Source organism: Prosopis cineraria, unplaced genomic scaffold, assembly GCF_029017545.1.
Source record: "Prosopis cineraria cultivar Desert tree isolate PC_DT_omini unplaced genomic scaffold, ASM2901754v1 PC3, whole genome shotgun sequence".
Classification (NCBI taxonomy): domain Eukaryota; kingdom Viridiplantae; phylum Streptophyta; class Magnoliopsida; order Fabales; family Fabaceae; genus Prosopis; species Prosopis cineraria.
The window spans coordinates 1,703,458-1,714,475 of record NW_026555334.1 but is presented as its reverse complement, the minus strand read 5'-3'; the positions used below and the strand labels follow the sequence as shown (position 1 = coordinate 1,714,475).

Here is an 11,018-nt window from a genome sequence, read left to right as displayed (position 1 = left end):
GATTTGGCTAAATGGGTCTCCACCAACAAGTATGAGTAAGAACATTCCAGTGGAGATGGTTTTTGATAATGTTTGCAACCTTATAGATCCCTTTCTAGTACCACAAAATATTTTAGGGTAATTTGAAACAAGAAACATCAGTATTTTAGAAATACTTGAGTTGCAAAGTATTACCAAGAAGAGAATTCTCCTCTCCTGTCATCACCCTTCAAATTTGTTTAGCTAAAAGACTAGAATTCACAAGACTAGTTTTCCTTAAACTGAGACCTCCTGATTTTGCTGGGTTAAAAAGAATATCCTTTTTAGTGAGATGAATATTTTTCTTTTGATCACTAATTCCTAAAAAAAATAAATAGTTAACTTTGAATCAGTCTGATTGCATAGCCATTGAGGAAGCTTAACACAAGAAAGTGTGTGTGTATATATATATATATTTGAAGCAGTAAGTAAGCCTTGAAGATTGAGATAAAAGATTAACCTTCCAAGATGCTATTCTCTTGTCAGTATTGGCCATTACCTATTCAAAAATTCTCTCTTTATCATGTTTAGCATATATCCATGTATCCAAATATTTGCCAAAAGAGTCTGCACATTGAATGCCAACATATATCCATGTATCCAAATATTTGCCAAAAGAGTCTGCACATTGAATGCCAAGAAAAGATGAAAGATCTTGCTGTTCTTGAGGCAGATCATTTGGACTCAATATGAGAGATGAATTTTGGAAATTTATTTCTTGTCTTGCCCAAGAGCAAAAAGAGCTAATTATTGATAGCATTTTGGTAGCTGCTGACCTTGTTCATCAAATTCTTTCCGCTAAGGGCAAGAGGAAAAAATTGGGTGCTTTAAAGCTTGATTTCTCCAAAGCTTTCGATGAACTATCTTGGAGTTTCTTGGAAGTTGTACTCAAAAGGATGAACTTTCCACATAAATGGGTAAACTGGATGCTTCAATTTGTCACCTCTATTGAATATCATATTCTTTTTAATGGCAAAATCACCAAACCAATTTCTCCAAGTAATGGTATCAGGCAAAGGGACCCTCTTTCTCTAGGCAATCCAAAAACCGTTTCTTTGACTTCCTTTAAGAGTGGTAGAAAAATGTTGACTGGATGTTGTCACTTCTAATATTGAAAACTTAGTTAAGTCTTCGGGTTAACTCTTTGAGAACATGAGTAAATATTATTGAAATGCTCCCAAGTAGTAGTCATAAGATCTTATTGATCATCAATCCATTCCATAGATTCCATTCTCAAGCAATAAACAAAATCTCGAGCTTTTCTACGATTGATAGTCATGTGAAAAAATTTTATGTTTCTTTCACCTTCTACTTTTCATTTAAACTTGGCTCTTTGTGCCCAAAAACTATGTTGGCAATCATAAAAAAATTCTAAAGAATGTTTTGAGATCATAGAACTTACTCAAGAGACTGTCATCAATGTGGTGCTGAGCATCCGAAAAAATAGAAAGTTGGAACCTCTTTTTCTAGTCTACTGATATTAGAGTCAAGATTACCACCCTTAGAAGAGCTCCAAGAGTAAAGCCTAGTTAGGACTTCAGATAATTTACTGTGGAATTTAAAACTAGAAGAACCGTTGATTGGGGTCTTCTAGAAATTAGTAACAACATCTTGACACTTCGCAAAGTTGAACCAGTAATTTTCAAATTTCCTCAACCTTTGATTGGATAAGATATCTACTGAAGTTGGAAAAAAAATGGGGCTATGATCCGAAGCAACCCTCATCAGATTTAGGACATTACTTCTAGGAAAATCTTGCATCTAAATATCATTGCAAAAAGCTCTGTCTAGTTTCTCAAGATTAAGTTGTGATTCCTTTCTATTATTAGACCACGTGAATTTTGGTCCATTTTGCCTAATCTCTATTAAATTCACCAAATTAAGACACTCTTTGAAGAGGAGGATAAGGATGATCCTTTGACTTGTGAGTACTTACCTGATCAAACATTACTATTGGAACAAATAGCTTATATATATCAAACATTGCTGCTCAAGTGGTATGCAATGAGCAAGATCATGTGAATGCCTCTGAAGCTTTAGTAGACATGAAGCTGAGATTTTAATCCAAAAATTATAACTAGGAATGCCTTAAGCAAGATCCATCCCACTAGTTTCAAAATCCAAATACATTCTTTTTTGAGATAATGAAACTTTTAGTCCTTAAAATATGTCTCAGTTATTGATTTGATCATTTAAGTTTAATTTCTATTAATTTGATTTTTTTTAAATTATCACCTGAGTTTTTAAAGTTTTAAAACATAAATTGACTCTTAAAATAATCTACCGTATAAAGTAAATTGATCATTTGTTATCTATATGTACTTAAATGAAAACATGTTAACCCTCAAGTTAGTTTAATATTTATCAATATAAATCCCTTACAATGTATTTTGTTCTCTTCTTTTTAGATATTTTAGAGCCTTTTTTCCTACCTAAATAATTACACTCCTTTTCATTAATTTGCCTTACCGTCATCAATACTCCATTATTAGTATCTATGTCAGCAAATTTTAATAGTGTAACATCTTTTTTAACAAAATGAAGCCTAAACCAATAATTAAAGTAAACTTATGTGACTGAATTGATGAAAATTAAATTTAAAATACCAAATCAATAACGAAGACTAATTTGAGAGATTAAAAGTTGCATTATCCCATTCTTTTTCTTTCCCATATCTATATCTACAGTCTTGCAGATACTCTGGTTTTTTCCATATATTTATCTAAAAAATGGCTTTTTAATCAATTTAGAGTTAAATGTTATCATTAATAATAACTTGGTTTATAAAAAAACAAATACATCAACAATAAAATAAAAGTTTAAAATATCAGTGAGAAAGCAGGACATTAGTCGATGAAAAAAAACCAGTCATGTGGACTAATTTTTTGAATAGTATAAATGTTAAAGCTGTCCAAAAACTGTAACATCCTGATTCACGTGGTCAGTTAAAACAAAAACAAACACCCTTGTTATATTAGTTCTCATATGTTATCTCTAATACTCAAATTTCCAAAGCTCACAACTCTTCCAAATAATAATATTTTTTCGATTTAAATTGTGTAGAAATACAAGATAAAGTTAGAACAAGATGCATTTCATCACAAACTTAACTGCAAATATTGTGAATTGTTATTATAATTCACTTCAAAACTTGTTATAGGCAGTGAAATTCACAGTAAATTTTGATTTTAAAATAGTTCATTCTATCAGGGACATGTGACGGATGATGCCAAGTTTACATACAAATTGTTGAGCTTTAATAGATCTAGAAAGCCAAATTAACATTGCTCAAGTCAAGTGTAGCCTTGAACTCCACAAGTTCAATGTACAAAATAAAAGATAATAAACCTTGGCACAATAATTTCCTTTTGACAAGCAACTTAAAAAAGTGCAGCTTCTTCCAACTCTTCTCAGAACATATATTCAACAAGAGTTAACCAGGTGCAACCTTGCTTTAACCTTTTTAGATACAAAAAATAGAGATACTAAAAGCAAAGTAAAAACTAATCAAGCTGCATGTTTCAGCTGAATTCTGAACTGATCATTTAAGCCTACCTTCTATAATGGTACATTGACATAGTTCAATGAGCAATAAATATACACTAAAACACCATCTTCAGAATTTACTAGAATTCTATGTGTACAAAACCTTAGCAAATCTATTGATAAAGTTGAATCCTGCGTCACATCAGGAGAAAGACCTTCAATATATGTACAGTATAAACAATATCAGCAAATGATAAATATCTATCTGGCTGTCAGTCCTTAGCATTGGTCCTTTGTTCCTCTCTAATTCATTCCTATCAGGCTCGCATCAGCTCTACGGACTGCCTCTGCAATATCAAATCTCCCCAGCTCAAGCCACATGTCTGATCTTATCATATGCATAATTTTAGACAAGATTATAAACCCCCAACCCTAACGACCAACTTGAATGGAAAGGGCGTTTGCAAGGAAAATTACTTTATCGAAGCATGAACAGAATATCTCATTCCAGGTCCTTTAATCTTATATTTTTTGACAAATTTATCACCAATTCCATAATGAGTAGACATGTTTCCCACGCATTATAAAATCTGAAGAATGAGTCATACTGTCTATGACTCATGAAAATGCTATTTGCTATAATTTTATATTAAACTGCAAGTCCCATACGTTGCATGGAAGAGAAATAAGACATACAGATTCCATATATTATATATTGATAGTGATAAATATATTGCATCATATTGATGATAATTCATGTATTGATAATAAAGGAATTTTACCAATTTGGGGGTGGTTCTCCCATTAAGAGTCTTCATTGCAGCATCTGCAAAAGCTTGTGCTGCCTCTGCATCAGCTTCAGCAGCCTCTGCCTCCTTTGCTGCTTCTTCAGCTTCTGCTATGGCAGCTTCTGCTTCTGCAACTGCTCGAGCAGCAACTGCAGCTGCCTCTTGTGCTGTCATCGACCTTATCTTTGCTAGTTCTAAATCTATCTGAGACTTTGTGATGACATTGGCCTCATCCTTATCTATCTTCATAGAGAATCTCTGCCTTGCATCAGACAATAACATGGATGAGTTTCTTCTTCGGTCTGGATATGCTGGCGTAGGAGCAATCCTATATTTGCGTTTCACCTGTAAAACCACACACAACCAAGCCTAAGATTCTCAAATTGAATTTAAAAAAAAAAAAAAAGATCCACAATTGAATTAACTAATTTTCCCTGGCGACAAATAAATACAGCATCCACAATTCTTATGTGCTCACATGGTTGCCTACAAAACTAGTAGTGTGCACATGTGCATAAAACTATAATTGATTTTAGATAGCGAGGTTGGTTAATAAGAATCCCATGCTAAAAAGCTACTAGTATTTTTTTCCCCACCAGTCTATCTTTGCTAAATTTAATTATTTCTCTCTCCAATTCACGAGTGCAGTGCCCTTCTACTGTCCATCTCCCAATTCTCAGCAGAGTTAATGCTATATTTGGTAATTAAATTAAGATAAAATCAACAAAAAGCGTGCACCAGAGACCAAACTCCTGCATCAATTTCTAAGCTTATTCATTTTAACCAAATGTAAGTGCGTTTAACATGACTTAGATTGTATGTCTATGCTGTCAACCCCTCTACAGATCTCAGCTAGCTGAAAGGTTTCTGCTTATTCATTGACGTTCATTAATTTAGCAAACACATTGCCCATATTTTCATCTCTGGTGTTGCTCCACCAAAAAACAATGTTTCAAACAGGGATCAGGACAAATGGGACGCGGTCCTTCATAAGATCCATGCAAAACCCATATTTGTATATCAAAGACCAGTCTAGGGGATAAAGTGTTTCAAAATAATGGATCCATATTTGTAATCCAACACATTTTGGCCCTTTCCAGTTTAATTTAGGGCGGACAGTTTGGATTCCATCAATTTACAAGCATTCACCTAAGCTCTACAACATTGACACCTGCCAGTAGATCAAAGGAACCAACTTTCTTCTTTCCAATTCCTTTCATATCAAGGAGCTAAGCATGGGCTTTAAGCACAGTGGAGAATGGATAATTTGCCATGCCGCTAAAATGAACCCCAAAAATATTATCCTAGGTCAATTTTAATGACTCCTTTCCTGGCCCACATCTATCGGAACTTCTGCACCATCATTTAACCCGCCTCCATCATTTATCCTAGGTCAATTTTAATAATTAGAGTTTCTATAAAGATTTGTCATACCACTCGAGTTCCATTTAAGAGATAGAAATCATCACACAAACATCATCTACCATGGAATTACCTCCAATAACATTTTCTCTTCTTCCATACGCTCCTATGCTTTCCTCCTAATCCTCATTAGGGCTCTAGACCAAATCATCACACTTCACTATAGAAGGGCCGCAACCCATTTCTCAGAACCCAACAGAATATTTTTCCACAAGTTCTACTATACTTTACACTTTATAGCTCTTGCTTCTTCCAAGACCAAAGTAATCTAAAGGTCACCCAAAACGTAAACCAGTTTTCAAGGCATCATACAAGCATTTTAATCTTTTTAAGGCAAAGAAGCTATTCTTCTCAAGAAGGTGCAGGCACAGCACTAAGAGTGTTCCATTATCAATATATTTAAGGATCAGCATTAGCACGAGTGTATAACTAACATATAGTGAAAAGAATAGCGCATTACTTCTACATTATAAACGATCAAAACTAGTAAAATGACTTTGGTGAAAGGAAACTGTGAGTGAGCATTTGGTATTTTCTCTTTACTTTTATAGACACAACATTGGGCACTTTACAGAAATAAAAATTACATACCAACAGGAAGGGAAACCTCATTTCTGTAGAACAATAGATGAAATCGCACATAGATTAAATTCATGTGATCCAAACAAGTTTTACATCGGAAGATGAACATTGGTTATGACCATTATAAATTGCATATTTGAAATATACCTTGATCAGTTTTCCACTAGCTGTCAACGATTTTAGTTTTGCTGACAATGACCTTCTGAAGTCTTGGGGTGCCCAATATTGGTCCTTCAGTTTATTTTGCAACAAAATTCAATTAAGTTGGAAACAGCATGAGAAACATATCTTTAAATATAATTGATAGCATCATTCTGCCAAAAGGGATGCTAAACACTTCAGTTTCACATCACAACCAACATTTAAAAAGTACCATTCCATAAACAACAAAAAGAAATCACATAGTCAGGGCTGAAGTAGCATCACATTTGGAGGCATTGTTAGTATCATGTAAGGAATGAAAATGTTTGCCATAAGCAAAAAACTTCCGAGCAAATGGATCATAGGAAAAATGATAAAACCCTTTATGGCATAAAAATGATCTCAAATGCATGGAATCTCAATGTGTTCATTTTAAATGTAATGCACATGTTTTGAAGGGATCTCTTCTGGCAGTATCCTTCACTGGTCATACTAGACAAAATAGGTTCCTAGAAAATATTCATATTTTAATAAAAATTATTGATAAATAACTCAGGCCAATCACAAATAGATATTTACTTTCAATCAGAAATAACTAATGCCAGGAATGCCTCTAAAAGCGTCATCAACATTGTAACTTTAGTTGGAAGTAGACTTCCGTCCATCAGGCCCATTTACTCTATAACCGTAGGACTTATCAGTTTAGTGATTTGATATCCCTATCTTTTAGGTTCATTGTATTCAGCATTATCTCTAGGATTACAGAATAAGATCTTTTATTCTTTCAGTTATTGAGAGAGGATCTTATGAGATTTAGTGAGCCTCTCTCCCCATATATATGTCGATCATACTAGATGAATAAAATAAGCAGATTTGCACTGCAAGCACTCATAGTATCAGAGAGGTACCACCGAATCATTCAAAGCAGTGCTAACTCAGTTTCAGGCTTCAAGCCCACTGAAGTGACAATAGGAAGAAGTATCTTGACTCATACATTAGAACTTTTCTTGCTTAAAAAGGGAGACATCATCAAATAATTTGTGTGCGTGCCTCAACAAAATGGTGAGACTGAAAGAAAAAATAGACGTCTTTTGGAAGTGGCTAGGGCACTCTTGCTTGGTAATAATGTTCCAAGTGTTTTTTGGGAAGATGTCATACTCAGTCATACTTATCTTTTTAATCAAATGCCCTCCAAAATTTTACAACTCCAGACACCTTTTCCAATGTTTTTGGAATTTTACCCTCATGATTCACATCTCAACTCATTTCCCAAACAAGATTTTGGTTATGCTGCATTTGTTTTTATGGTAATGGTGGAAAATTGGACTTAGAGTCCATTAAATGTATTCCCTTGGGCTATTCTTCAAATAAAAAGGGATACACTTTTTCTCTCCAGCCACATGCAAGGTCTTTGTTTTTTTTTTTTTCCTCCAGCCACATAAGTTTGAAAGAGCTTCTCATCCTCCTCCACAAAGAAAGTTTGTGAAAAATAATCCTACTATGATCAGGAAAGTCAAAAACCAGAACATCAACCAAAGAATCAAATGACAGCAGACAAAACAGAATTTAGACTTCAACAATGAACTATACCTCTATGTAAGCTGCAATATTTGTCTTGTTGGAACCACCAGGCTCCCTCAAGCTAGCTATTGCTTCCATTATCAGGTTATCCAATCTGTATATATAATATGAGTGAGTGCATGTGTGTATTTATTTATTCATTTAAATAGCAGATAGTGGATTGACAAAGCCTGATTTTATATCTCTTAGTTGCCAATTTTTCCTCTCTAAAGAATCTATAGAACCCTGCATTATTAAGTAAAATTACCACATTCAAACATTAAAGAAACAACTATCAATGCTCAGTAAAACTGCTTCACGAGAATACAATTCAACAACATTCTTAAACAAAGGGTGTGTTTGGTTCAAAGGAGGAAGGGGAGGGGAGGTCTTAATGTCTTCTTTTGCAACAACCAAGGGTGACAGAAGTAACTAAATGAAGCAATCCCTAAAAATTAAAAATATATAGAAGCCAGCCTTACGATAGAACACTATTTTTCAATGATTAGTGATGAAACTCAATAAACTTTTACTTTTGTTCTTGTAATTAAGCAATCCCCAAAAGTGGATTAATTAACTGCATATTAAGTGGAAATTATTGCATGCAAACATCAAAGAAACAACCGGTGATGCCTAGCAAAACTGCTTCACTGGAAAAATAATCACCAGAACAAACTTAAAGTATTAATTTATGCCAATACCCACGTTGATAGGAGTAATTAAACAAAACACAGCCTGAAAGTTATATTAAGAGAGTAAGAAAGAAAGAAAGAAATAGGCCAACCTTACAATAGACCTCTTTGGACCAGGAATCTGCAGCATATCTCTAGGAACTTGAGAAGCCCTGGCATCCACAAGTTCTTCGTCGCTCGGAACAACAGAAGGGGCAATCATAGCATTTTCATCTTGTTTTGGGACCTGATGTGCCCTTCTACCCGCTAATCTAGACTTGTCCCGGGAGCTCCATCCATTTGCCATTACACTCAGATTTCTCCATTTATCCTATCCCATAGCAACATCATATGAAATAAGCAACATGCATGATAATGTAGATGATCCTACAAAAGTTCCTTACAATTAATGCAAAATTCACACATTCCTGGCATGCTGACCTCCAACAAAACAAGAAAAAACAAAAGAAATCAAACATACAGATTTCCAAGTAGAGCCAAACCTTAAGATCTACATTAGACCGCAGAAACAAGACACTACTAAATTCTGGATCCTTAAGTATTGTGCGCCATTTCCCAACCCCATGCTTAACAACTCCAGCTTTTAGTGCTGCTTCTTCTTCTTGTGTCCACTTCTGCTTAGGAGCACCCATTACGAATGCCTAAGAATTTCCAGTGCTATCTCAGCTGCAAGAACGCATAGTACAACAATAAAATTAACATCTATATAAACAAATAAAAAGTTTTCAAGAGTAATAAGAAATTTAAACCTTTTGCTGCTAATTGCCATTTCATAACTCTTTTCCTATGCAGTCTTCCACTGATCTATTTCTTCAATATTCCCAATTTCTTCATCAAGGGTATTGCTAGTTGGCATTAGTAAGCACCTAATAGAGGTTCTCCAGACAATTTCCCAGACATGCGGAAAGCCAGAATACTCCAACGACTAAAAATACAAATATATGAATCCCATCTTATCAAACAAAGTTAGGATTCCTTCAAGAAGCGTGACCTTAATTTTTAAACGCTCAGATTCAATCTTCTTCCAAAACAAAAGAATACAATGAGCACACGAAGGAGTACAACACAATTCAAACAAATTAAATTGTACAGATTTGCATCGATAGATAACAAAAAGCACGGGACGATGTGCAACCTAAAACGTAGAAATCTCGATCACAAACACAATTCTTTCAACGAACATATATAAATCCCGTTCATTCCACAAAACCCTAAATCAAATAAATAATAAAATGATAAAGAGAGAGAAAAGGAAAAATTATCGCGATACAAAATATAGATGACGTGGCTCACCTCTGTTGAGCAAAAGCCCTATGACAATTGATTTCGCAGGCAAGCAATAGTGGATTATTCGTTACAGGTTAGGTTCCAGACACGACCATGCCTCGCTCACGCCCATCGTGGTCCAGGATGGAAGGAATCTATTTGCCGGAGTAAAGGTAAACTGGTATTCCAATTTCCCAAAGCAAAAAATAAAAACAAAAACTATGAGGAAAAAGCGAAAATTGGCCAAAATCCCTGGTTGGCAATTTTATTGCCTAAAAGTTCCTGAAATTTGGACAAGGACCAAGATCCCAAAGGAGAATAAAATCTATGAGGTAAAAGATAAAAATGCCCTTAATGAAATAATAAAAGAAAAATTAAAGAAATGTCTTTGCGCGCAATTGGCCCTAGTTTCCTTTTTGTGAACACTTGCTTTTGCTGCAAAGGAAATTTTCACTTGTTAAATCGATTTCACATTTTTTTCTAGTTAATTCTCACACTATTAGATTGTCAATTTGAGTCTATATGCCATTATTGGTGTTTGATGTTATGATATTGAAGTTCAATAAGATTTGTTGTTTGGGTTTCAAGTTATTCTAGATAGAGGATGAAGGAAGTTGTGCTCTGTCACCTACTCTTCTCATAAGCAAAGCGCCAAAAACCCTTATCACAAACGATACTTTGCCACATAAAACCCAATAAAACATAAAAACAACATTTTCAGCCCCATACAAATTAAGGGATGAATTGCAAGGTGAAATCCGAACAAATTAGAGAGAAATGAGGCCTCTGGAAGTGTCCATCCATTGATACAATACAATACCCCATTAGGGTGTTTGCTCATGTCAACAATAGAAAGGTAGGAGGCCCTCTCTATCAACATCTAGCTCTGGTTGAGAACAACGTTCAAGTAGTTCAATGATAGACACCACCTTATGTTGACTGGTCAAAGAGGTAGCCATGTTCGATGTTGAACCATGTATTTTGATAATTATAAAACCAAGGGAAAGAGATTTGTTACTTGTGCAAATCAAATGATGAATCAAGAAGTGACAAAACTTTCGAG

At 34.6% G+C, this 11,018-nt stretch overlaps 1 protein-coding gene across 4 annotated transcripts; it reads right to left on the bottom strand.

The window, feature by feature from the left end:
* Positions 1–3,379: 3,379 nt before the first annotated feature.
* LOC129306262 (telomere repeat-binding factor 1) lies at positions 3,380–10,161 on the bottom strand. Of its 4 annotated transcripts, none has more exons than XM_054946744.1 (8): positions 9,983–10,161; positions 9,439–9,614; positions 9,172–9,355; positions 8,782–8,999; positions 8,028–8,112; positions 6,444–6,527; positions 4,287–4,637; positions 3,380–3,887 (listed from the first exon to the last, which is right to left on the bottom strand). In XM_054946744.1, the coding sequence occupies exons 3-8, from the start codon at positions 9,319–9,321 to the stop codon at positions 3,822–3,824; spliced, it is 954 nt and encodes a 317-aa protein (XP_054802719.1). In that variant the 5' UTR covers positions 9,322–9,355; positions 9,439–9,614; positions 9,983–10,161; the 3' UTR covers positions 3,380–3,821. The 4 variants fall into 4 exon arrangements, with proteins under 4 accessions (XP_054802719.1, XP_054802721.1, XP_054802722.1 ...); XM_054946746.1 differs by having other exon boundaries at positions 9,439–9,517; XM_054946747.1 differs by having other exon boundaries at positions 3,380–3,851; positions 9,983–10,156.
* Between the last annotated feature and the right edge of the window lie 857 nt (positions 10,162–11,018).

What these genes read in the sequence shown, in the direction of transcription:
- LOC129306262 (XM_054946744.1), bottom strand. Translation starts at nt 9,321, where the DNA reads ATGGGTGCTCCTAAGCAGAAGTGGACACAAGAAGAAGAAGCAGCACTA. An exon ending in GGTCTAATGTAGATCTTAAG is followed by an intron (nt 9,000 to 9,171) that starts GTTTGGCTCTAC and finishes GCTATGGGATAG; the next exon opens with GATAAATGGAGAAATCTGAG. An exon ending in CCAAAGAGGTCTATTGTAAG is followed by an intron (nt 8,113 to 8,781) that starts GTTGGCCTATTT and finishes TTATATATACAG; the next exon opens with ATTGGATAACCTGATAATGG.